We start from the raw sequence: 27,995 nt of genomic DNA on the forward strand, positions 1-27,995 counted from the left end.
CAGAGGGAAGAAGAATGGGGGCAGAAGCAAAAGATAGAACGAAGAAAAGTAAAAGTGGAGGGCAGAGAAACCTAAGGCAAAAAGCAAAAAGGGCCACATCACAGCAAAATTCTAAAGGGGCAAAGTGTGATAGAAAGACAAGCCTGAAGGCTCTGTGCCTCAATGCGAGGAGTATTCGGAATAAGGTGGATGAATTAACTGCGCAGATATCAGTTTACGGGTATGATGTAATTGACATCACGGAGACATGGCTCCAGGGTGACCAAGGCTGGGAACTCAACATCCAGGGGTATCTAACATTTAGGAAGGATAGACAGAAAGGAAAAGGAGGCGGGGTGGCATTGCTGATTAAAGAGGAAATTAATGCAATAGTAAGAAAGGACATTAGCTTGGATGATGTGGAATCTGTATGGTTAGAGCTACGGAATACCAAAGGGCAGAAAACGCTAGTGGGAGTTGTGTACAGACCACCAAACAGTAGTAGTAAGGTTGGGGACAGCATCAAACAAGAAATTAGGGATGCATGCAATAAAGGTACAGCAGTTATCATGGGTGATTTTAATCGACATATTGATTGGGCTAACCAAACTGGTAGCAATGCAGTGGAGGAGGATTTCCTGGAGTGTATTAGGAATGGTTTTCTAGATCAATATGTCAAGGAACCATCCAGGGAACTGGCCATCCTAGATTGGGTGATGCGTAAGGACTAATTTACATTCTATTTGTGCGAGACCCCTTGGGGAAGAGTGACCATAACATGGTAGAATTCTTTATTAGGATGGCGAGTGACACAGTTAATTCAGAAACTAGGGTCCTAAACTTAAGGAAAGCTAACTTCGATGGTTTGAGGTGTGAATTGGCTACTTAAAGGGTTGATGGTGGATAGCCAATGGCAAACATTTAAAGATAACATGGATGAACTTCAGCAATTGTACATCCCTGTCTGGAGTAAAAATAAAACGGGGAAGTTGGCTCAACCGCGAACAAGGGAAATTAAGGATAGTGTTAAATCCAAGAAAGAGGCATATAAATTGGCCAGAAAAAGCAGCAAACCTGAGGACTGGGAGAAATTTAGAATTCAGCAGAGGAGGACAAAGGGTTTAATTAAGAGGGGGAAAATAGAGTACAAGAAGAAGCTTGACGGGAACATAAAAACTGACTGCAAAAGCTTCTATAGATATGTGAAGAGAAAAAGATTAGTGAAGACAAACGTAGGTCCCTTGCAGTCGGATTCAGGTGAATTTTTAATGGGGAACAAAGAAATGGCGGACCAATTGAACAAATACTTTGGTTCTGCCTTCACGAAGGAAGACACAAATAACCTTCCGGAAGTACTAGGGGACCGAGGGTCTAGTGAGAAGGAGGAACTGAAGGATATCCTTATTCGGTGGGAAATTGATGGGATTGAAGGCCGAAAAATCCCCGGGGCCTGATAGTCTGCATCCCAGAGTACTTAAGGAAGTGGCCTTAGAAATAGTGGATGCATTGGTGATCATTTTCCAACAGTCTATCGACTCTGGATCAGTTCCTATGCACTGGAGGGTAGCTAATGTAACACCACTTTTTAAAAAGGGAGGGAGAGGGAAAACGGGTAATTATAGACCGATTAGCCTGACATCAGTGGTGGGGAAAATGTTGGAATCAATTATTAAGGATGAAATAGCAGCACATTTGGAAAGCAGTGATAGGATTGGTCCAAGTCAGCATGGATTTATGAAGGGGAAATCATGCTTGACAAATCTTCTGGAATTTTTTGAGGATGTAACTAGTAGAGTGGACAAGGGAGAACCAGTGGATGTGGTGTATTTGGACTTTCAAAAGGCTTTTGACAAGGTCCCAAACAAGAGATTGGTGTGCAAAATCAAAGCACATGGTATTGGGGGTAATATACTGACGTGGATAGAGAACTAGTTGGCAGATAGGAAGCAGAGAGTCGGGATAAATGGGTCCTTTTCAGAATGGCAGGCAGTGACTAGTGGAGTGCCGCAGGGCTCAGTGCTGGGACCCCAGCTCTTCACAATATACATCAATGATTTGGATGAAGGAATTGAGTGTAATATCTCCAAGTTTGCAGGTGACACTAAACTGGGTGGCGGTGTGAGCTGTGAGGGAGGCGCTAAGAGGCTGCAGGGTGACTTGGACAGGTTAGGTGAGTGGGCAACTGCATGGCAGACGCAGTATAATGTGGATAAATGTGAGGTTATCCACTTTGGGGGCAAAAACGCGAATACAGATTATCTGAATGGTGGCAGATTAAGAAAAGGGGAGTTGCAACGAGATCTGGGTGTTATGGTTCAGTCACTGAAAGTTGGCATACAGGTACAGCAGGCGATAAAGAAGGCAAATGGTATGTTGGCCTTCATAGCTAGGGGATTTTAGTATAGGAGCAGGGAGGTCTTACTGTTGTTGTACAGGGCCTTGGTGAGGCCTCACTTGGAATATTGCATTCAGTTTTGGTCTCCTAATCTGAGGAACGACGTTCTTGCTATTGAGGGAGTGCAGCGGAGGTTCATCAGACTGATTCCCAGAATGGCAGGACTGACATATGAGGAGAGACTGTATCAACTGGGCCTTTATACACTGGAGTTTAGAAGGATGAGAGGGGATCTCATAGAAACATACAAGATTCTGATGGGACGGGACAGGTTAGATGCAGGTAGAATGTTCCCGATGTTGGGGAAGTCCAGAACCAGGGGACACAGTCTTACGATAAGGGGTAGGCCATTTAGGACTGAGATGAGGAGAAACTTCTTCACTCAGAGAGTTGTTAACCTGTGGAATTCCCTGCCGCAGAGAGTTGTTGATGCCAGTTCATTGGATATATTCAAGAGGGAGTTAGATATGGCCCTTACAGCTAAGGGGATCAAGGGGTATGGAGAGAAAGCAGGAAAGGGGTACTGAGGGAATGATCAGCCATGATCGTATTGAATGGTGGTGCAGGTTCGAAAGGCCGAATGGCCTACTCCTGCACCTATTTTCTATGTTTCTATCCCCCTCTCCCTCCTTAAACAAAGGTACAACATTAGCAGGCCTCCGGCACCACACCTGCAGCCTGAGAGAACTGGAAAATGGTGGTCAGAGCCTCTGCTATTTCCCCCTTCGCCCCTCCCAACAGCCTGGGATACACTCCATCTAGGCCCGGGGACCCATCCACCCTCAAAGATGCTAAGCCCCTCAATACCTCCTCTCTCATCATGTTTATCCCATCCAATATTTCACACTCCTCCTCCCCGACCACAATGCCACCCCCCCCCACCACCCCGCCCCGCCCCTGCGAAAACAGACACAAAGTACTCATCAACAACCACACCCATGTTCTCCGCCTCCACACACAGACCACCTCCATGGTCTCCAACAGGCCCCACTCCTTCCCCAGTCATCCTCCCACTCCCAATGTATTCACAAAACATCCCTAGGTTTTCCCTGACTTCATCAAGGGGAAACTAAAACTAGCGAACATAGTCTGAGAATAAGAGGCCACCCATTTAAAACTGAGATGAGGAGAAATTTCTTCTCTGAGGGTTGCAAATCTATGGAATTCTCTGCCCCAGAGAGCTGTGGAAGCTGGGCCATTGAATATATTTAAGGCGGAGATAGACAGATTTTTGAGCGATAAGGGAGTAAAGGGTTATGGGGAGCGGGCAGGGAACTGGAGCTGAGCCCATGATCAGATCAGCCATGGTCTTATTGAATGGCAGAGCAGGCTCAAGGAGCCAAATGGCCGACTCCTGCTCCGATTTCTGATCTTCTTATCCACCTAAATTCTTTCATGTTCTCTCCCCGTGCACCCCCCAACCTCCCCTTTAATTGCACCCCTGAACCCTCCACTCCCCTCCATTGTTAAAGGACCCCTGCCCATATAACGTCATTCCCCAACCCAGAATGTCAGAATGTGGCAAGGATCTGTTGACGGACTCCTACTAAGACTGCTCTTACCAGACGGCACCAGAAGTGCTGGTCTGGCCTGGAAGGAGGCCATTTGGCCCATCCTATCTGTGCTGGCTCTTTGCTAGAGCAATGTAACCACTGCCTCACTCGCCCCATAGTGCCGTTTCATCCTATGTTTCAAATATTTCTTCAATTTCTCCCTAAAAGCAATGGTCTCTGCCTCAGCCACTTCTTATGGCAAAGCAATTCACACTCCAGCGTAGAGAAATTTCTCGTAACTCTCTCCTCACTTGCTAAGTGGCCATTTAAATTGATGACTCCTCATCACCAACCCCCCAACCAGAGGAAGTTGTCTTTCCCTGCTCTATAAAAACCCTTCATCCTTGTAAAAATCTCTCAACGTTCTCTGCTCCAGCGGAACCAGTCCCAGTAACTCAAGCTGCTCATCACTATAGTTTCCCATCCTGGCATCATCCTGGTAAATCTACACTACGCTCTCTGTGGCTTTAATGTCCTTTCTATAATGGGGCGTAGAAACCTGCACAGTAGTTTGACCTGTGGTCTAATCATGCCCTTGTACAAATTCATCATGTATTCTTGCATTCTGTGCCCCTATTTATAAACTCAAACATCAACTGCCCTTTTCTATGGCTTTATCAACCTGCACTCACACTTACAGGCCCCGAGCTCTCTGTTCACAACCTTTAGTCTCTTTCCATGGAATATATCTTCACAGTAAATGGTTTCTGCTAACTTGACTATAGTTTCTGAAGGAAGCAGAGAGTTAGAGCTATTAGGTGTTGCTCAGATTGGAGATGGGTTGGTAGTGGAAGTGGTGTATCCCTAGGATCGGTGCTGTTTGTCCTCGGTATATTGAGATAATTTGGACTTGGGCACGGGGGCCTTAATATCAAATTTGCTGATGAAACTGGAGTAGGGCTTTTAGCAAACAGCAAGGGCGACTGCGAAAATATCGGGAGTTGTTGATAGCCAGCAACTTTTTACTGTAATAAAGAGTGACAGAAGGGGAATGTCCTTGTGAGGGAACATTCATATAGGAAGAGACCCAAGGTGCCAGAGTGACTGGGTCACCTTGTGTCTTTGTTGCTTTGAACACAGTGCAGAAGGGCTGGCATTCGAGTGGATCCCCCAGTAAATCCTGACAGGGAAGTGCCCCAACAAAAGGAAATTGAGCACAAAGTGAACTAAACCAAGTAAACAAAAGCAATATACTGTGGGGATGCTGGAATCTGAAATAAAAACAGAAAATGATGAAAATTTCAGGTGGTCAGGCAGCATCTGTGGAAACAGAGTTAACGTTTCAGGTCAATGACCCTTCATCAGAACTGGCAAAAGTTCAAAATGTAACAGGTTCTTAAGGATGTGCAAGTGGCACTGAAAGGGGAGGGGAGAAAAGAACAAAGGGAAGGTCTGTGATCTGCCTTTCAGCCTAAGAGATTTGAGAGACAAAAAGGATGATGGGCCAAATTGAGATGGTGATGGTTAGGAAACAAAAGTTGAGTCTAGATAGGGTGTGAATGACGGAACAATTACCAGCTGCCATGGAAAAGAGAGAGAAAAAAGGGGCGGGTTGTTAAAAAAAGGGAGGAAAGGGAACAAAATGTGGGCAAAGGTTATGGTGAAATTGTTGAACTCGATGTTGAGTCCAGAAAGCTGTAAAGTGCCTAAACGAAAGATGAAGTGCTGTTCCTCGAGCTTGCGTTAAGCTTCATTGGAACAATATAGGTGGCCGAGGGGTCGGTGTGGGAATGGAGTGGAGAATTAAATGACAGGCGACTGGAAGCTCGGGGTCACACTTATGGTCTGAACGGAGGTGTTCTGCAAAATGGTCACCCAATCTGCGTTTGCTCTCCCCAATGTAGAGGAGACCACATCGTGAGCAGCAAATACAATATAGTAAATTAAAAGTAGTACAAATAAATCGCTGTTTCACCTGGAAGGAATGTTTGGGGCCCTGGACAGTGGGACAGGAGAAGGTAAAAGGGTAGAAACATAGAAAATAGATGCAGGAGTAGGCCATTCGGCTCTTCTAGCCTGCACCGCCATTCAATGAGTTCATGGCTGAACATGCAACTTCAGTACCCCATTCCTGCTTTCTCACCATACCCCTTGATCCCCCTAGTAGTAAGGACTTCATCTAACTCCTTTTTGAATATATTTAGTGAATTGGCCTCAACAACTTTCTATGGTAGAGAATTCCACAGGTTCACCACTCTCTGGGTGAAGAAATTCCTCCTCGTCTCGGTCCTAAATGGCTTACCCCTTATCCTTAGACTGTGTCCCCTGGTTCTGGACTTCCCCAACATTGGGAACATTCTTCCTGCATCTAACCTGTCTAACCCCGTCAGAATTTTAAACGTTTCTATGAGGTCCCCTCTCATTCTTCTGAACTCCAGTGAATACAAGCCCAGTTGATCCAGTCTTTCTTGATAGGTCAGTCCCGCCATCCCGGGAATCAGTCTGGTGAACCTTCGCTGTACTCCCTCAATAGCAAGAATGTCCTTCCTCAGGTTAGGAGACCAAAACTGTACACAATACTCCAGGTGTGGCCTCACCAAGGCCCTGTACAACTGTAGCAACACCTCCCTGCCCCTGTACTCAAATCCCCTCGCTATGAAGGCCAACATGCCATTTGCTTTCTTAACCGCCTGCTGTACCTGCATGCCAACCTTCAATGACTGATGTACCATGACACCCAGGTCTCTTTGCACCTCCCCTTTTCCTAATCTGTCACCATTCAGATAATAGTCTGTCTCTCTGTTTTTACCACCAAAGTGGATAACCTCACATTTATCCACATTATACTTCATCTGCCATGCATTTGCCCCCTCACCTAACCTATCCAAGTCGCTCTGCAGCCTCATAGCATCCTCCTCGCAGCTCACACTGCCACCCAACTTAGTGTCATCCGCAAATTTGGAGATACTACATTTAATCCCCTCATCTAAATCATTAATGTACAGTGTAAACAGCTGGGGCCCCAGCATAGAACCTTGCGGTACCCCACTAGTCACTGCCTGCCATTCTGAAAAGTCCCCATTTACTCCTACTCTTTGCTTCCTGTCTGACAACCAGTTCTCAATCCATGTCAGCACACTACCCCCAATCCCATGTGCTTTAACTTTGCACATTAATCTCTTGTATGGGACCTTGTCAAAATCCTTCTGAAAGTCCAAATATACCACATCAACTGGTTCTCCCTTGTCCACTCTACTGGAAACATCCTCAAAAAATTCCAGAAGATTTGTCAAGCATGATTTCCCTTTCACAAATCCATGCTGACTTGGACCTATCATATCACCTCTTTCCAAATGCACTGCTATGACATCCTTAATAATTGATTCCATCATTTTACGCACTACCGATGTCAGGCTGACCGGTCTATAATTCCCTGTTATCTCTCTCCCTCCTTTTTTAAAAAGTGGGGTTACATTGGCTACCCTCCACTCCATAGGAACTGATCCAGAGTCAATGGAATGTTGGAAAATGACTGTCAATGCATCCACTATTTCCAAGGCGACCTCCTTAAGTACTCTGGGATGCAGTCCATCAGGCCCTGGGGATTTATCGGCCTTCAATCCCATCAATTTCCCCAACACAATTTCCCGACTAATAAGGATTTCCCTCAGTTCCTCCTCCTTACTACACCCTCCGACCCCTTTTATATCCGGAAGGTTGTTTGTGTCCTCCTCAGTGAATACCGAACCAAAGTACTTGTTCAATTGGTCCGCCATTTCTTTGTTCCCCGTTATGACTTCCCCTGATTCTGACTGCAGGGGACTTATGTTTGTCTTTACTAACCTTTTTCTCTTTACATATCTATAGAAACTTTTGCAATCCGTCTTAATGTTCCCTGCAAGCTTCTTCTCGTACTCCATTTTCCCTGCCCTAATCAAACCCTTTGTCCTCCTCTGCTGAGTTCTAAATTTCTCCCAGTCCCCGGGTTCACTGCTATTTCTGGCCAATTTGTATGCCACTTCCTTGGCTTTAATACTATCCCTGATTTCCCTTGATAGCCACGGTTGAGCCACCTTCCCTTTTTTATTTTTACGCCAGACAGGAATGTACAATTGTTGTAATTCATCCATGCGGTCTCTAAATGTCTGCCATTGCCCATCCACAGTCAACCCCTTCAGTATCATTCGCCAATCTATCCTAGCCAATTCACGCCTCATACCTTCAAAGTTACCCTTCTTTAAGTTCTGGACCATGGTCTCTGAATTAACTGTTTCATTCTCCATCCTAATGCAGAATTCCACCATATTATGGTCACTCTTCCCCAAAGGGCCTTGCACAACGAGATTGCTAATTAATCCTCTCTCATTACACAACACCCAGTCTAAGATGGCCTCCCCCCTAGTTGGTTCCTCGACATATTGGTCTAAAAAACCATCCCTTATGCACTCCAGGAAATCCTCCTCCACCGTATTGCTTCCAGTTTGGTTAACCCAATCTATGGTAGGTGTTGCATCTCCTGCACTTACATAGAAAGGTGCCGTGGGAAGGGGAGGGGTTGCTGGGGGTGACTGTGGAATGGACCAGGGTGTCACGGAGGGAGCGGTCCCTTCGGAACGCTGAGAGGGGAGGGGAGGGGAAGATGTGATTGGTGATGGGATCACGCTGGAGGTGGCGGAAATGGTGGAGGATGATGTGTTGAACGTGGAGGATGATGGGGTGAAAGACGAGAACAAGGGGAACCATGTTGTGGTTCTGAGAGGGAGGGGGAGGGGCGAGAGCAGCAGTGCGGGAAATAGAACGGACATGGTCGAGGGCCATGTTAACCATGGTGGAGGGGAATCCTCGGTTGAGGAAAAAGGAAGACATATCAGAGGCACTGGTGTGGAAGATGGATGTGACGGAGACGGAGAAACTAGGAGAATGGAATGTGGGGTGGGAGGAAATGTAGTCCAGGTAGCTGGGAGTCAGTGGGCTTATAGTGAATGTTTGTCAATAGTCTATCGCCAGAAATGGAGACAGAGAAGTCAAGGAAGGGAAGGGAAGAGTCGGAGATGGACCATGTGAAGGTGAGGGAAGCGTAGAAATTGGATGCAAAGTGAATGACATTTTCAGGGCACCAATACAGTCATTAATGTACCGGAAAAAGAGGTGAGGGAGGGGAACTGAGTAGGACTGGAACAAAGAATGTTCCACATATCCTACAAAAAGGCAGGCATAGCTAGGATCCATGCAGGTTCCCATAGCAACACCTTTAATTTGGAGGAAGTGAGTGGAGTCAAAGGAGAAGTTGTTCAATATGAGAACAAGTTCAGCCAAGCGGAGGAGGGTGGTGGTGGATGGGGACTGGTTGGGTCTCTGCTCGAGGAAGAAGCGTACCGCCCTCAGGCCGTCCTGGTGGGGGATAGAAGTGTAGAAGGATTGGACGTCCATTGTGAAAAGGAGATGGCTGGGGCCATCATCATCATCATAGGCAATTCCTCGAATCGAGGCTGACTTGCTTTCACGTCTAAAAGTTCACAGGTGTTTCAATGAAGGACCTAATATTCCAGGTCCCGAACTAAATCTTGAAGGGTAGAAGATGCCCCTGTGCGTGGATTTTTTTTAACGTGTGTTGGCCGTTGCACACCAGCCACCACATGGGCTCGACAGAGCTTGGTCCAGTGGCAAGGATTAACCAAGACGACTGGGGCCAGGAAACTGGAAAGTGTTAAAGTGACGGAGGGCATCGGAAGTGTCGTGGATGTAGGTCGAAGAGACTGGACAAGGGGAGAAACAATGGGTCTATCAGGGCAGTCCTGTTTGTGGATCTTGGGAAAGAGGTAGAAGCGGGCTGTGCGGGATTGCAGAACTATGAGGTTTGGTGGATGTGGAGGAACGATCTCCAGAGGAAATGAGGTCACTAACGGTCTGGGAAATGATGGCTTGATGTTCGGTAGTGGGGTCATGGTCCGGGGGAGGTAGGAGGAGGTGTCAGAGATTTGGCGATCAGCCTTTGCAAGATAGAGGTCAGTTCGCCAAACAACAACACCACCCTTGTCAGTAGGTTTAATGACAAAGTTGGGGTTGGATCTGAGAGAGTGGAGTGCTGCAAATTCAGAGGGAGGTAGGTTGGAGTCAGTGAGGTGAGCAGAGAAATTGGGACGGCCAACATCCCGTCGGCAGTTCGCAACGAAAATATCTAGTGAGGGTAAGAGGCCAGAGGGAGGGGTCCAGGTAGAGCATGAATTCTGAAAATGGGAGAAAGGATCAGTTGTGCAGGGGAAGACTCCTGGCCGAAGAAGTGGGCACGGAGGTGAAAAAAGAGCTCAGCATCGTGCCGAGCTCGAAATTCATTGAGGTGGGGGTTTAAGGGGATGAAGCTCAGGCCTTTGCTGAGGACTGATTGTTCGGGGTCAGAGAGGGGAAGGTCAGAGGGGATAGCGAAAACATGACAGGGGATAAGATTGGAAGAAGGGATGGGATCAGAGGGAAGTGAAGGGGAAGAAGGGATGGGATCAGAGGGAAGTGAAGGGGAAGAAGGTTCCGAAGGGGTGTTGGGATTCAAGTGTTGTTGAAGCTTATGATCCTTGACACCTGAAAGGAAGGAAAAAAGTTTTCTGTAAAAGCGCCGGATGAGGCAAAGGATGAAATGGAACTGTGGACCAGGACAGCTTCGAGACAGAGTGAGTTGGTGCTGCTGAACGGAGAGGTCGAGAGCAAGCATGTCGCGGCGCATAGTGTTGAGTGTGGATCCCAGGATGCGACGAGACCAGTGGTTCGAGGAACGTTGACTATCTCGGAGATATCTGTAATCCTGGGTGGGATTTCAGTTGGGATCCACGTGGATTAAGTCAGAGACAGAGACAGTTACTGAGGAAAGAGATGTGGCTGTGAAACCAAGTAAAAGTGAGCCAGCACATGGTGCCACCCAAACTAAAGCAAGCACAGTTAAGTCAGTATAGAGTGCAAACTGAAGCAAATCAAGCAAACTGCCCGAATATAGAGCATAAACTGAGCCAGACCATAGAGTACCAGTATTGAGTGTAAGCCAAGCCAAGCAAAACCGAGCCAGTTTAGAGCACAACCCAGGCCAAGGAAGAGAGCTGGTACAGAGTGAAATCCAAACTAAGTGAAATCAAATCAGTACCAAGTCCAACCTAATCAAAACCCAACAAAAGTGAATGCTGTAAAGCAATCCAAACTAACCCTAAAACTGTACAGTGCAAACAGAATCAAATCAAATTAACTGGGCCGAGATACTGCAAATGGAAGTAAAATAAGCAAAAAGTTCCCACATTGCATCCCAACAGATGGATTTAAAAAAATATTCATTCATGTGATGTGGGCGTAGCTGGCAGGGCCGGTATTTATTGCCCATCCCTAATTGCCCTTAAGCAGGTGGTGGTGAGCCACCTTCTTGAACCGCTGCAGTCTGTGTGGTGAAGGTGTTCCTACAGTGCTGTTAGGGAGGGAGATCCAGAATTTTGACCCAGTGTGATGAAGGAACAGACGATTATATTTCCAAGTCAGGGTGGTGTGTGACTTGGAGGGGAGCTGGAGCTGGTGCTGTTCCCATGCGCCTGCTGCCCATGTCCTTCTAGATGGTCGAGGTCGTGGGTTTGGGATTTGCTGTCAAAGAAGCATACTGATGATGTGACAGGGAAACAAAACCCATACGTACCAGGCTGGCTTCTCTGCGTGGTGGTGGCTTCTGCCTTAGGTTTGGGGAACCTGCGAAAAAATAAAACAATTTTTGTATCGATTGAAGGAACAGTTTTCACAATGAGGCAGTTTGGGGGGCTTCTTCAGATGACAAGTTGTCTGCTTATATTGGATCCTTAGCCAGAATACTGAGTAGAAATGATATGCATTGATGGATAGAAGAAAATATTAACAAGGGGCTGAACATTGGGTCATGTTTGCACTCGTTATTAGCTGGTTATACAGTGGCCCTAGAAGGAGTTATGAACAGCCCTTCATTTTCACAGCTGGAATCTTGTGTGCTCAGCTCAAGAGCATCTGGGAGCAAGAAAACAAACTAAGCATATTTCATTTGAAGTTCCACAAACAGAAAGGCAGCTAAATGGCCTCCTAAGCCTCCAATATGGCGGGCAGGAAGCGCACGCTCATTAAAAGCCCGAGGTGCACCGCCCACCCTATTTGTTAGATCCTTTGCAATTGCAAATAAGGAGCCCAATGCCTGTTTGAGACCTCCACCGCAAGATTGGTTTGCCCTGAGCCAGCCAGCACCAGGCCTATATGTAACCTAACAAGCGGTCCTTAAAGGGACTGTTTGGTCACAACCAGCAAGGTAAGTTTTAAAAATATACTTCCCTGAATGTGGAGCCGGGAGGAGCAAGAGTTAGAGTGCCCCCAACCCCACATTCAAATACCGCAGGCTGTTGCAATGATTTATAAAGTGGCAGGATTACCTCACTATTTATGCTCAATATTGAGTTTTTAATACATCCCAACATCTGATTTCCTCTGCTCACGAGCATTGTTGCAATAGCTGCAATTTATTGTCAACCAGATCTCTTTCATTTTCTGTTGGAACATGGGACATGTTATAGCATGGAGAAGGAAGAGGCAAAGAGGTTGATGGGAAATTAAGGCTGGCTTAGTATTAGATTATGAGGCAAATGAACTATTTTGGTGTTTAAATTAGCATTTCCCTACAGCTAGAATAGTCATTAGTTTCAAAGTCTCCATTAAAAGCAGCTGGGGGGGGGGGGAAAGAGACGCGAGGATTGAATGGGGGGGGGAAGAAGAGGATCAAAGGGGGAGATAGGATTGAAGGGGGAGATAGGATTGAAGGGGGAGAGAGGATTAAAGGGGATTGAAGGGGTGGGGAGATTGGATTGAAGGGAGAGGAGGGGCTGAAAAGGGGGGAGAGGAGCTTGGAGGGAAGATCAAGAACTCGGGGGAGGCGGGGGCGTGAGTAGGTCAGGAACTCTGGGGGGGGAGAAGAAAGGCAAGAACACGGTGTGGGGGTGGGAGAGAAGGTCAGGAACTCTGGGGGAGGGGGGGAACAAGAAGAGCGCGAACACGGCGGGGAGGAATGTCAGGAGCTTGGGTAGTGGGGTGGGGAGAGAAGGGCAGGAACTTGTTGGGGGGGGCGGGGTGGTGACTTTATCCAGGTCTAAAGGAGGGGCGGGAGAATGAGCGCTAGAACGGGATGCAGATTGTAAGATAGATCACATTCCCTCGCCCTCTGTTAGGCCTGGATCACGTTGTTCCTCCCCCTTTACACCTGCACCGCATTCTCCCTCTCTTTCCTTCGGCCCCCGCCCCCCCTCCCCAAGATCACAGCAGTTCAAGACAGCAGCTCACGACCACCCTTTCAAAGACAACTAGGGATGGGCAATAAATAAACAAACTTTTAAAAATGAAGCGTATTCTGAGTTGGTCCTACCATCATGCATAACATGACATTTGTGTATTTGCCGCACTTCCAATGTTCTCCGAGCCAGCCTCCCATCTTCCACCCTCAATGGACTTGAGCTCATCCAAAACTATGCTGCATGTATCCTAACATGCAGCAAGTCCCATTCACCATCATCCTTGTGCTCACTGACCTATATTGGCTTATGGTCCACCGACAACATTCCCATTAAGCTGCACAGCTCTCTGGAGGTCCCGGGCAGGAAGTTTACTGGCTTCTGACTGGGAGATTTTGCGCATGTGCAAAATTTTGAATGGGTCGCGCAGCCCGTTAAAGGGATTGTGCAACCAACAAAACATTATGGGAAACATTGTCCACCAACACCTTGATGTTAAAATTCCTCCATAGCCTCACCCCTTCCTATCTGGCAGTGAGCGCGCTGCGAAGGCTCCTAACCTGGGAGGCTGAGCCCTGTCTGTCCTCTGAAAGCAGTAATGTTAACACTGTGAGCTCTGGAGCCTTTCTATCACAATGAACACATTGCAAAGATCTTGATTACTCTCCAGCAGGCTGGATCTAATTGCGCATTACAGAAAAACTGTTAGGTGTGTTAGTCTTGTCCTCCAAGAGGACCAATCAGAAATATGGTGATGCAAATAAACACAACCATAAATGCCGGCCTTGCTACCGACACCGAATCCCGAGAATGAATTTTTAAAAAACCTCTGGGTTCTATGAGTCAATCAATTATGTATCCATTGTAAAATATTTCCACTGATTCCTGTTTTCTTTATTTCCAGTGCCAGCATTTCCAGAGGAGCTGTACAGAGAGAGAGAGAGAAAAAGAGAAGCACATTGCAGGATGTAATACATCCCAGCAATCGATGTACAAAGTGATGTGTCTCTGTTACTGCGCCTTGGCCAGGTTATTGTTTACCTAGATATTGGACAAGGTACACTTTGAATCATGGGAAATCCATTTACAAGAGTGAGCAGGGGTGTTAAACCTGAGAAACCATCTAAGTAATAACCTAAAAATGTAACACAAGGCACAGACCCAATGTAAATGTCCATCTACTTCACCCTTGTGAAGGTATCCTGTAAAGCACACAGCATTGAACCCTTTTTGCAACACACTTTCATTCCACAGAATGTACAAGGCACATCTACAGTGGCAAATAATTCTAACATGCACATTGCGCTTCACAAGTCACATGTAACAGAGAAAAGGGAGAAACACTGTGCAAGCTAATGGCCTGGTACATGGAGGGGTAAGGTCAGGGTATGGGGCCGGGAGGGGTTCCTGTAACTCATCTCTAACAATATCACATTTCTCCTCTTTTTATAGGTCTACAGACGCAGAGCTCATTACTCTCTACGCTGCACACTCGCTGCTCCCCGTGCTGCACACTCGCTGGCCCCCACGCTGCACTCATTACTCCCCGTGCCCGCTCGCCACTCCCCGTGCTGCACGCTCGCTGCCCCCCACGCTGCACACTCATTACTCCCCGCGCACGCTCGCTGCTCCCCGCGCTGCACGCTCATTACTCCCCATGCACGCTCGCTGCCCCCGCCCACACTCACTGCTCCCCGTGCTGCACACTCATTACTCCCCGTGCTGCACGCTCATTTCTCCCCGTGCACACTCGCTGCTCCCTGCTCTGCTCGCTGAATTCCAGGGATAGTTTTGTCCGTCTCTCCATATCTGCCCCACACATGACCAATTTTCTTGGATTGGGGCTGATTGCAAGTGGATGACAGATTCTTAGGAGAATTCCCACCTTCAAGAGGAAGCCTAGCAGTGCGAACGAGAAAGTCAGGCGATGCTACAGTCGGGACATTGCTGCAGCACAAGAGACAGCAAGGGACTTAAAGGTGTAGAAATACCCCGAAGATCAATTCTCGTCTGTAACTGAGGCCAATACTAATCATTCTCTAGCTATTGGAGAAACTTTTATCACCGTTCCACGGGACCTACTGCTACCTTCCATATGGCAAAAAAGCAGAAACTTCCTCTGTGGGTTAGTTGCACCCTTCACCATCATTTGCATGTAGCAAGCAGGAATGCGAGAGATAACTGTAGAAAAGGAACTGATTGTGGAAAAAATACGTGAAGGTTGAGAAAGCTGTTCAAAAAAGAGCAATGGAATTTGAGGTTTTATAAATAGGACCAAGAGCAGAGAGGCAAAATACATTTCTACAGTTAGTTACAGCACTGTGTGCAGCTTTGGGTGCCCCATTATAGAAAGAGCATTAATGTTATCAAGAGTGTATGACATAGATTCACCAGGGATGGGAAACTTGAGATACTGGGACTATCTCCACTGGAGCAGAGAAGGCTAGGTGGAGATTTAATAGAATTTTTTGATGGGGATTTCTTCTGGTTAAGGAATCAACGATGAGGAGTTATCAATTTACAATTATCACTAGGAGAGTGTGTGATGAGATTAGGAGAAACTGCCTTACACAGATGCTTGCTGGGGCGTAGAATGCCGTGCCACATGAGGGGTTGAGGTACAGACCATTGTGTATTTTAAAGGAAAGACAGGTAAACATTTGAAGCAGTCAAACAAACAGAGGAGTGAGATTTCCATTAGACTGTTCTGGCAAAGAGATAGCGCAGTCACAGTAGGCCAAATAGCCTTCGAACATAAGAACATAAGAAATAGGAGCAAGAATCGGCCATTTGGCCCCTCGAGCCTACTCCGCCATTTAATAAGATTATGGCTGATCTGATCATGGATTCAGTTCTACTTCCCTGCCCACTCCTCATAACCCTTTATTTCCTTATCGCTTAAAAATCTGTCTACGCCTTAATTATATTCAATGACCCAGCCTCCACAGCTCTTTGGGGCAGAGAATTCCAAAGATTCACGACCCTCTGAGAGGAAATTCCTTCTCATCTCAGTTTTAAATGGGCGGCCCCTTATTCTGAGACTATGTCCCCTAGTTCTAATTTCCCCTATGAGTGGAAATATCCTCACTGCATCCACCTTGTCGAACCCCCTCATTATCTTCTATGCTGTAAACGGCAATGGTTCTACCTCTGTCTCCAATGTTATTCCTGTTACGCTGGCCCTGTGTACAGCCCTACAGAGTGATCTGCACAGAGCTACACCCAATTTACAAGTGTTGACTCAGCATGCCGTTTGTCTATGATTAACACCTATCCAAGAAAAGCCATGCCTTCCATCGGCACTTCCGAAGAGCGAGGCTCAGCACCCAGCTACTCACATCAACGTGGCTTAAACGGGAGGGCCGTGATCTGAGCAGCACCTTCAGTGCCGCCCACTGGACCACCAAGGAGAGTGTCGGCTGGGCCAGCGGCTGGCAGTCAAGTGGAGGTGCCGGTCTGCCTGTTGGTGGCCCGGCCGAACCAGCTGCTGGTATTGTCGAGCCGACTGAAATGACGAAAGACGAAAGGAGGATCAAATGTAGCATAAACATCGGCATGGACTGGTTGGGCCAAATGGCCTGTTGGTGTCATATATCCTCTGTCATCCTATCTATTATTTCAGGTTATTGCCTTGTATGATTGTATCCTAGTACACTACCTATTTACTTACTCTAACAATATCTGCACTCATGCTCTACCTGCCATCCCTTCCTTTGTTCAATTACATCTGGTCTTTGTATTATTTGACCCTGTGTGAGTGTTTGACCCCATATCCCCTCCATCAACAAAACCGCCTACTTCCGCCTCCGTAACATTGCTCTTCTCTGACCTTGCCTCAGCTCATCTGCTACTGAACCCCTCATCCATGCCTTTGTTACCTTTAGTTTGCACCTTGCATCCTCCATAAACTTGAGCTCACCCACAACTCCTCAGCAGAGGGCCCCAAATTTGTGTGAGGCTAGCATTACTTAAAACTAGGCTCCACTACTTAAAGCCAGCCTACATCTCTTAAAGGGGAGGTGCATTCTGGTTGGAGCAGGTGCTGTAAGTGGCTGGGGAAGACATTCTGGCTGGAGCAGGTGCTCTAAGTGGTTGGGGAAGACATTCTGGTTGGAGCAGGTGCCGTAAGTGGCTGGGGAAGACATTCTGGCTGGAGCAGGTGCTGTAAATGGCTGGGGAAGACATCTGGCTGGAGCAGGTGCTGAAAGTGGTTGGGGAAGACATTCTGAGCAGGAAGGCGATGTACTAAAGACACAACAGGGGAGAGAATGGGCTCCAAGAATTACTGGTGCAGCACTGGAGACGTGAGTGCAGGAGGTGGACAAACTGTGAGAAGACAATGGGAGCAGATTGTTGTTGCCATCAATGCCAGCAGTGTAGCCCCGAGGTCCTGCATGCAGTGCTGCAAGAAGTTTAATAACCTCACACAAGTGGGCAAGGTCAGTGAATTCATCTTCAATATCCTTACCATCCTCGCCATAGCCTTACTGAACCACTGGGCTCAGACACTGCTCAATTAACCACCCCCCTTTCACTCACTTACCAACATTCTCTATCATTCATGACTCTAACCTCACGTTTATAGCTTCACTTCACCCTCACACACTTAGCACTGCTGCAAACCTCACACCCACATCTCTCAGCTTACACACCTGCTAGCTATTCAACCATGTGACAACACAGCACCCATGCATATTGCACTACACTCACTGACAGACTTCCCTCTCGCAGGGCAAGGTGGCTCATAACCGGAGTGGAGAGGGGCTACCAGGGGCACGCCTGCATGACCTAACCCCTGGAGGAGACGGTGCTGGACATTTTTGGAGCGGCTATCGCTGAGCCAGTGGCCAGCGGCGGGGCTGAAACAGTCAAACGTACCTAATCCTCCTTCTTACATCCCACTTTCCCCTCATCCCACAATCTCTTCTGATTTACAAGCTGCAGATGGTGTAAGCAGGCACCTCTTTCCCCCCACCACCATCACCACTATGACCCTACCCTCGTGCCTTTCTCCTTCCAGATAGCCAAGAACTGCAACTTGGCCAGGCAGTAGTGGAGGAGCAAGAACTGGAAGAGGAAGAAGGCAGTGATGCTGAAGACACAGCACCATCACTCGATTTCACACTCGCAGTCACAAGCTCAGATACTGACACTCAGCGTACTTTAGAGGATAGGTTAGATGAGGGATCTGCACGTGCTGAGACACCTGGCATGAGTGGCCTGCAGGTGCCAGCTCCCTGGCAGGCGAGATCGCACACATGTTGTGCTGCAGAGGACTCAGGTGAGGAGTTCAATGAGGTGGCCTACAGAAGAATGATGGGCATGCATAATAAAAGCTTGGTGCATTGGCAGGCTTGCCAGAAAGCTTGCGTGCAACATCAAGGAGCATGGCGGAGTCCAGCACCAATCTTGCACAGGGCTTTGTGCAGAGTTTGGAGCCCATCATTTCCACCATGGAAGGATAGAACAGATGAATGCGTGGCTGGAGAGATGGTGCAGGAAGTATGGTTTTAGATTCCTGAGGCATTGGGACCACTTCCGGGGGAGGTGGGACCTGTACAAGCCGGACAGCTTTCTCCTCAACAGGGCTGGGACCTATATACTCGCTGGGGGGTTTGCTAGTGCTGTTGGGGAGGGTTTAAACTAGTTTGGCAGGGTGATGGGAACCTGAGAATAGATTCAGTAGGGAGGCAAGTAAAGCTGGAATTGGAAAGCAAAAACATCGAAAGTGAATTTGAAGGACAGATGAAACAAGGGCCCGAAAGGAGACTTGGCTGTAATAAATGGTATATATTTCAATTCATGGAGTATAGTGAATGGCAGATGAGATGAGAGCACAGGTAGACAGACACTTGGCAGTATGATATTATAGCCATTACAGAGACATGGCTAAAAGAGGGGCAGGTATGTCAGTTCAACATTATTGGTTACAGGATTTTCAGACGGGATAGAGAGAGGAGTAAACAGGGAGGGGGGATCATGGTATTGATTAAAGAAACTATTACAGCTGTGAGGAGGGATGATATGTTAGAGGAATCATCAAACGAGGCCATATAAGTCAAACTGAAAAACAAAAAGGGGGCGATCACACTACTGGGAGTGTACTATAGACCCCGAAACAGTGAGAGGGAGATAGAAGAGCAAATATGTAGGCAAATTTCTGAGAAGTGAAAAAACTATAGGGCAGTAATAGTAGGGAATTTCAACTACCCTAATATTAACTGGGATAAAATTAATGTGAAGGGTATAGAGGGTACGGAATTGCTACAATGCATTCAGGAGAACTTTTTTAGCCAGGATGTAGCAAGCCCAACATGAGAGGGGACGGTTCTGGACTTAGTTTTAGGGAATGAAGCTGGGCAGGTGGAAGGGATATCAGTGGGAGAGCATTTAGGTGCTAGTGACCATAATTCAGTTAGATTTAAGGTAGTTATGGAAAAGAACAAGGATAGACCCGGAATAAAAGTTCTAAATTAGGGAAAAGCCAACTTTGCTAAGCTGAGAGGTGATTTAGCCATAGCGGATTGGAAACAGCTACTTGAAGGTAAATCAGTGTCAGAGCAGTGGGAGGCATTCAAGGAGGAGAACCGGAGCATTCAGGCCAAATATGTGCCCTTAAAGGGTAGGACTAACAAATCTAGAGCCCCTTGGATGTCTATGGACATACAGGGTAGGATAAATAAAAAAAGGGAGGTTTATGACAGATACCAAGGGCTAAATACTGCAGAATCTCTAGAGGAGTATAGAAAGTACAGGGGTGAAATTAAAAAGGATATTAGAAAAGCAAAGAGAGAGCATGAAAAATTCTTGGCAAGTAAAATCAAGGAAAACCCAAAGATGTTTATAAATATATTAAGAACAAGAGGATAACTAAAGAAAGGGTAGGGCCTATTAGAGACCACGAGGGTAATTTGTGAGTTGAAGCAGGAGATGTGGGTATGGTTCTTAATGAATACTTTGCCTGTGTTTTCACAAAAGAGAGGGGTGATGCAGACACTGTTATCAGGGAGGAGGAGTGTAAAATATTAGATGAAATAAACAGTGAGAGAGGAGGTATTAAGGGGTTAGCATCTTTGAATGTGGATAAATCCCCAGGCCCAGATAAACTGTATCCTAGGCTGTTAAAGCAAAATTCGGTCAGACAGAGTCAGCATGGATTTATGAAGGGGAAGTCATGTTTCACAAATTTGTTGGAGTTCTTTGAGGATGTAACGAACAGGGCGGACAAAGGGGAACCCAGTGGATGTGGTGTATTTGGACTTCCAGAAGGCATTTGACAAGGTGCCACAGAAAAGGTTACAGCACAAGATAAAAGTTCACGGGGTTGGGGTAATATATTAGCATGGATAGAGGATTGGTTAACTAACAGAAAACAGAGAGTTGTGATAAATGGTTCATTCTCTGGTTGGCAACCAGTAACTAGTGGGGTGCCGCAGGGATCAGTGCTGGGACCCCAACTATTTACAATCTATATTAAAGACTTGAAAGAAGGGACTGAGTGTAACGTAGCCAAGTTTGCTGACGATACAAAGATGGGAGGAAAAGCAATGTGTGAGGAGGACACAAAAAATCTGCAAAAGGACATAGACAGGCTAAGTGAGTGGGCAAAAATTTGGCAGATGGAGTACAATGTTGGAAAGTGTGAGGTCATGCACTTTGGCAGAAAAAAATCAAAGAGCAAGTTATTATTTAAATGGAGAAAGATTGCAAAGTGCTGCAGTACAGCGGGGCCTGCAAGTACTTGTGCATGAAACACAAAAGGTTAGTATGCAAGTACAGCAAGTGATCAGGAAGGCCAATGGTATCCTGGCCTTTATTGCAAAGGGGATGGAGTATAAAAGCAGGGAAGTCTTGCTGCAGCTATACAGGGTATTGATGAGGCCACACCTGGAATACTGCATGCAGTTTTGGTTTCCATATTTACGAAATGATATACTTGCTTTCAGAGAAGGTTCACTAGGTTGATTCCGGGGATGAGGGAGTTGACTTATGAAGAAGAATGAGAGGTGATCTTATTGAAACGTATAAGATTATGAGGGGGCTTGTCAAGGTGGATGCATAGAGGATGTTTCCACTGATGGGGGAGACTAGAACTAGAGGGCATGATCTTAGAATAAAGGGCCGCCCATTTAAAACAGAGATGAGGAGAAATTTCTTCTCTCAGAGGGTTGTAAATCTGTGGAATTTGCTGCCTCAGAGAGCTGTGGAAGCTGGGACATTGAATAAATTTAAGACAGAAATAGAGAGTTTCTTAAACGCTAAGGGGATAAGGGATTACGGGGAGCAGGCTGGGAAGTGGAGCTGAGTTCATGATCAGATCAGCCATGATCTTATTGAATGGCGGAGCAGGCTCGAGGGGCCGTATGGCCTATTCCTGTTCCTATTTCTTATGTTCTTATGTTAAGCGAAGCAAAAGAGGAAATTGCAAAGGCTCTGACCATCATTTTCCAATCCTCTCTGACTTCAGGTGTTGTACTGGAGGACTGCTAATGTGGTACCTTTGTTTAAGAAGGAAGAAAGGAATAGACCGAGTAATTACAGGCCAGTCAGCCTAACCTTGGCGCTGGGAAAATTATTGGAAAGAATTTTGAAGGACAGATAAATCTTCATTTAGAAAGACACGGACTAATCAAGGACAGTCAGCACGGATTTATTAAGGGAAGGTCGTTTCTGACTAACTTGATTGAATTTTTTGAGGAGGTAACAAGGAGGATCGATGAGTGTCAATGAGGGTAGTACGTTTGATGTAGTGTACATGGATTTTAGCAAGGCTGATAAGGTCCCACATGGCACACTGGTCATGAAAGTAAAAGCCCAAGGGATCCAGGCCACAGTGGCAAGTTGGATACAAAATTGGCTTAAAGGCAGGAAGCAGAGGATAATGGTCGATGGGTGTTTTTGTGACGGGAAGGCTGTTTCCAGTGGGGTTCCACAGGGCTCAGTACTGAGTCCCTTGCTTTTTGTGGTATACGTCAATGATCTAGACTTGAATATAGGGGGTATGGTTAAAAAGTTTGCAGATGATACCAAAATTAGCTGTGTGGTTGATAATGAACAAGAAATCTGTAGACTGCAGGAAGATATTACTCAACTGGTCAGGTGGACGGAACAGTGGCAAATGGAATTCAATCTGGAGAAGTGTGAGGTAATGCATTTGGGGAGGGCTAACAAGGAAAGGGAATACACGTTAAATGGTAGGACACTGAGAAGTGTAGAAGAACAAAGGGACCTTGGAGTGCATGTCCACAGATCCCTGAAGGTAGCAGGCTAGGGAGATAAGGTGGTTAAGAAGGCATACGGAATACTTGCCTTTATTAGTCGAGGCATAGAATACAAAAGCAGGGGGGTTATGCTTGAACTGTATAAAACACTAGTTAGGCCACAGCTAGAGTACTGCATGCAGTTCTGGTCACCACATTACAGGAAGAATGTGATTGCACTGGAGAGGGTACAGAGGAGATTTACGAGGATGTTGCGGGGAGTGGAGAATCTAAGCTATGGGGACAGATTGGATAGGCTGGGTTTGTTTTCCTTGGAACAGAGGAGGCTGAGGGAAGACCTCATTGAGGTGTATAAAATTATGAGGGTCCTAGATGTAGTAGATTGAAAGGGTCTATTTCCCTTAGCAGAGGGGTTAATAACCAGGGGGATAAATTTAAAGTAATTGGTAGAAGGTTTGGTTTAGAGGGGATTTGTGGCGAAATTTCTTCATGCAGTGGGTGGTGGGGGTCTGGAACTCACTGCCTGAAAGGGTGGTAGAGGTAGAAACCCTCACCATATTTAAAAAGTACTTGGATGTGCACTTGAAGTGCTGTAACTTGCAGGGCTACGGACCTAGAGCTGGTAAGTGGGATTAGACTGGATAGCCTGTTGTTGGCCGTCACGGACACGATGGGCCAAAATTACCTCCTTCTGTGCGGTAAATTTCTATGATTCTATGAACTCCATTAGCCCAACCATGATCCAGCATCTGGCGGCCGATGTCTCAGTTTCCATTGCAGCACAAGCAGAAGCTATCCAACATCTGGATACTGCAGTGGAACATAGAAACATAGAAACATAGAAAATAGGTGCAGGAGTAGGCCATTCGGCCCTTCGAGCCTGCACCGCCATTCAATGAGTTCATGGCTGAACATGCAACTTCAGTACCCCATTCCTGCTTTCTCGCCATACCCCTTGATCCCCCTAGTAGTAAGGACTACATCTAACTCCTTTTTGAATATATTTAGTGAATTGGCCTCAACAACTTTCTGTGGTAAAGAATACCGCAGGTTCACCACTCTCTGGGTGAAGAAGTTTCTCCTCATCTCGGTCCTAAATGGCTTACCCCTTATCCTCAGACTGTGACCCCTGGTTCTGGACTTCCCCAACATTGGGAACATTCTTCCTGCATCTAACCTGTCTAAACCCGTCAGAATTTTAAACGTTTCTATGAGAGCCCCTCTCATTCTTCTGAACTCCAGTGAATACAAGCCCAGTTGACCAGTCTTTCTTGATATGTCAGTCCCGCCATCCCGGGAATCAGTCTGGTGAACCTTCACTGCACTCCCTCAATAGCAAGAACGTCCTTCCTCAAGTTAGGAGACCAAAACTGTACACAATACTCCAGGTGTGGCCTCACCAAGGCCCTGCACAACTGTAGTAACATCTCCCTGCCCCTGTATGAAGGCCAACATGCCATTTGCTTTCTTAACCGCCTGCTGTACCTGCATGCCAACCTTCAATGACTGATGTACCATGACACCCAGGTCTCGTTGCACCTCCCCTTTTCCTAATCTATCACCATTCAAATAATAGGCTGTCTCTCTGTTTTTACCACCAAAGTGGATAACCTCACATTTATCCACATTATACTTCATCTGCCATGCATTTGCCCACTCACCTAACCTATCCAAGTCACTCTGCAGCCTCATAGCATCCTCCTCGCAGCTCACACTGCCACCCAACTTAGTGTCATCCGCAAATTTGGAGCTACTACATTTAATCCCCTCATCTAAATCATTAATGTACAATGTAAACACCTGGGGCCCCAGCACAGAACCTTGTGACTGTGCTTGCAGGATGTTTAGTGCAATCCAGTAATCTGTCCTCCAACAGATTACTAGGATTGCTGATGCAACACCCCGGGGGAGTGGCAGTGGCACCAATGGAGCACAAACCTGCTATCCTCTCAGGATGACACCACTCGTTCTCCCACCTCTGCCATTCAGCCAGTGCCAGCCCAGACTGCTGCCGCCCATGCCAAGATGGTGCAGCCCGAAGCCTGGCCTTCTAGGCCCAGAGTTGCTCGAGGTCATCCTCCAATGCCATCTACAGTCTCTCCCACTGAAAGTCAGCAACATTCCACCAGCCGTGCTGCAGCACTGCGTAAGAGCACTAGGATAGGCAAAGGCACATGGAAGACAGGCACTAAGGGAATGCACAAGGCTGATTAGTTGACTTTGTTTTTTTTTAATTCGTTCATGGGATGTGGGTGTCACTGGCAATATTCTATGGTTTGACTTACAAATTTGTTTTGGAATGTTTGAATTGTGGTGGCTTTTATTGTAGCATTGTGGAAAGAGGACGCTGTGATGGTCAGTTACAGAGGGAAGTTAAGGTGTGGAACTATTGATGAGCGGAGAATTGGAGTTGTGTTCACTGGTACTGCAGTCGGATAAGTTAATCATGGACAGCCCAGCCAGAAAGGGGCTGTGTTGGTTGCCTCCTCCCCCCTCTTTGAGCAGAGGTGACAGAGGAGGATAAGTTGCTCGTTCTCCCGGTCATGCTACAGGCCAACAGAGATACAGCCTGCAGCAGCCATGTCTAGGAACAGCTGGTCTGAGCAGAAGCCGGGAAGTATCCTGCCACACCACTCCCTGGAGACCTCAGCAATTTCAAATAAGATAACAAACCACCAAACACCTACAAACTCACCAAGAGCCAGTCGGAATCAATCAGTAACTAACCTGAAAGCAGTTGATGACCCTTTTAAATAGTGCTGGTGGGGGGTCCTTCTTGCTGCTGAACATATGTTCAGCTATGCGCCTTTAAGAGATGGTGTTAGCTGGAGCTTTGAGTTCAAAAATAGCAGTGTTGCACGCTGACTGTCGTCACAACCTGTCTGCTCTACATAGTTCCGGTGCACGCTCCCAGCGCCTGCCCTAACGACCTCACCAAAATAGTGTCCGGCGCGGCCCGTATCACAAACCGGTGCCCATAGCGTTGAAAAACTGTGTGTTACGGAGCCAAATTTTGCAGCCCTAAACTCTTATACGCTGAACTGTATGACAATAGTACTGCATGAACAGCTGTGCTAAAGAACTGAAACAGTAAACAGAACATTTTAGCTCAAGACATTGGCCAATTGTAAAAATTTTTGAATGCTGGAGCTAGGTTTCAGTTGTGATAGAAAGAGAAACATTTTCAATCCTGTACCTATCTCCACTCTCTGTGGAGCAATCCTGGCAACAGCCGGGGACCCTGGTGCTCCTCGGCCGAGTCTCTTTTCTGGTGCCATCAATACAGTTACATCACCATTGGTCTGTTCACAAGGCAGTGGAAGGCTGATTTCCTTTGCGGTAAGTGGAGGATGATCATAAAGGTTGGATTCGTTCTCTGTTTGAACATCTTTTTCGCTGCATGTTTTCTTGTTCAGGAGGTTACTTATCTCCATTATGTTCCCAATGATCTCTACGGGCCCAGTAAGAGGCTTTTTCCTCGGAGAAAGTTCATCCTTGACCTTTCTCAAGTAAGATGCAGGTGCCCATCCCTCTTTGCCCTGATATCTGGAAAAAAACAATTTACAAACTTACCAAATATATTTTTTCATAGCTGCTTCAATTACTGTAAATACCAACCCCTAAACGACCAGTGACACTGTACGGTTCTGAGATATACTGCCCTGTAGCTGAACAAAATATCCATTCAATCTCTAAGGACTGCAAATCTCTGTATAAAGAGGGAGGGGATAAATCAGGTCATTATAGACCAGTTAGTTCAACATCAGTTGTGAGAAAAGTTGTAGAATACAAAATTAGAAATGCATGGCCTAAACCGAGGTTAGATTTATTAAAGGCAGTAAATGGTAGGTGGTCAGAAACACCATTTTTTTCTCTTAAACATCTTATCAGTTTTTTTTATTGTATAGACAAAGGGAATGCAGTGGAGGTGATGTGCCCAAGTTAGCAGAATGGGCAGACTAGCGGCACATGAAATGTAATGTGGAGAAGTGTGAGGTAATACACTGGGTGGAAAACAAGCACTTTTGGGATGTGGGCGTCACTCGCGAGGACGGCATTTATTGCCCATCATTAATTGCCCTGAGAAGGCGCTGGTGAGCCTTCTTCCTGAACTGCTGCAGTCCGTGTGGTGAAGGTGCTCCTACAATGCTGTTAGGTAGGGAGTTCCAGGATTTTGATCCAGTGATGGTGAAGTAACAACGATACGTGTCCAAGTCAGGATGGTGTGTGATTTGGAGGAGAACTTGGAGGTGGTGGTGTTCCTCTAGGTGGCTGGAGGTCGCAGATTTGAGAGTTGCTCCAGCACATCCAATCTAAAGTACATACTGCAGCCACGGTGGCAAGGAATAGATGTTTAGGCTAATAGGTGAAGTGTTTTGTCCTGGATGATGTTGAGCTTCTTGAGTGTTGCAGCTACACCCATCCAGGCAAATGGAGAGAATTCCATCACCCTCCTGACTTCTGCCTTGCAGGTGGTGGAGAGGTTTTGGGAGACAGGAGGTGGGGAGTCAATAGGTGAGGACTGCAGAATAACCAGATTCTGATCTGCTCTAGTAGCTACATTCATTCATTCATAGACAGTCCCTCGAATCGAGGATGACTTGCTTCCACATCAAAAAGTTCACAGGTGTTTCAATGAAGGACCTAAAATTCCAGGTCCGAACGAAATCTTGAAGGGTGGAAGATGCCTGTGCTTGGACTTTTTTTAACCGTTGCACACCAGCCACAACACAGGCTTGACAGAGCTAGGTCTTAGCCAGTAGCAAGAATTAACCAAGATGACTGGAGACCAGCTCTGCTGCACGGACCTAGTGCACACACATATCGCAGTGTGGGCTGGCCCGTGCTGCCCCTGGGCCCTCGCCTCTTCTGGGCCTCAAACTCACGCCTCTCCTGGGCCCCGATCACGTCCCTCTACAATCTCTCGCCGCTCCTTCGCCCCGACCTCGCCGCTCCTGCCCACGCTCTAATCACTGACCTTGATGACGTCCCTTTTCACTGCCGTTGCTCTCCTGCTCCAGCCCGTGCTGCTCCCTGGAGTGGTATGCCGCCACGCTGCTCCTTCCGCTCCCCGGCCTGCTCCGATGGTGCTTGCAGGCCGGGGGCTGGGCTAGGCTGCCACGCTGCTCCTTTGCATTTATGTGGCTGGTCTAGTTGAGTTTCTGGTCAATGGTGATTCCAAGATGTTGATGGTAGAAAATTTGATGATGGTAGTACCAGTGAATATTAAGCAGAGCTAGTTAAGCTATCTTTTGTTAAAGTTGGTCATTGTCTGATCCTTGTGTGCCATGAATGTTACTTGCCACTCATCAGCCCAAGCCTGGATGTTGTCCAGGTCTTGCACTTGCAGGCAAGAAAGAAAGAAAGGAAGATTTGCATTTATATAGCGCTTTTCATGACCTCAGAACGTCCCAAAGGGCTAACAGCCAATTAAGTACTTTTATGAAGTGTACTCACAGTTGTAATGTAGGAAATGTGGCAGCCAATTTGTGAACAGCTGCTCCCATAAACAGCAATATGTGATAATGACCAGATAATATGTATTTTAAATGTTGTTGATTGAGAGATAAATATTGGCCAGGACACCGGGAATAATTCCCTTGCTATTCTTCAAAATAGTGCAAAGAGATCTTTTACGTCCATCTGA

The 27,995-nt window shown here is 46.7% G+C and overlaps 1 protein-coding gene across 2 annotated transcripts in view; it reads right to left on the bottom strand.

Annotated features, from left to right (window-relative positions):
* The window catches only part of sh3pxd2aa (SH3 and PX domains 2Aa), a 482,983-nt gene that overhangs the window by 14,245 nt on the left and 440,743 nt on the right, over window positions 1-27,995 (bottom strand). For both annotated transcript variants that reach the window (XM_070876344.1, XM_070876343.1), the window contains 2 exons: window positions 25,545-25,894; window positions 11,528-11,577 (listed from right to left, as the gene is read on the bottom strand). In XM_070876344.1, the coding sequence (XP_070732445.1) occupies window positions 11,528-11,577; window positions 25,545-25,894 (400 nt within the window). The remainder of the gene's footprint in view (window positions 1-11,527; window positions 11,578-25,544; window positions 25,895-27,995) is intronic.

This window comes from Pristiophorus japonicus, chromosome 3 (genome assembly GCF_044704955.1).
Source record: "Pristiophorus japonicus isolate sPriJap1 chromosome 3, sPriJap1.hap1, whole genome shotgun sequence".
NCBI lineage: Eukaryota > Metazoa > Chordata > Chondrichthyes > Pristiophoridae > Pristiophorus > Pristiophorus japonicus.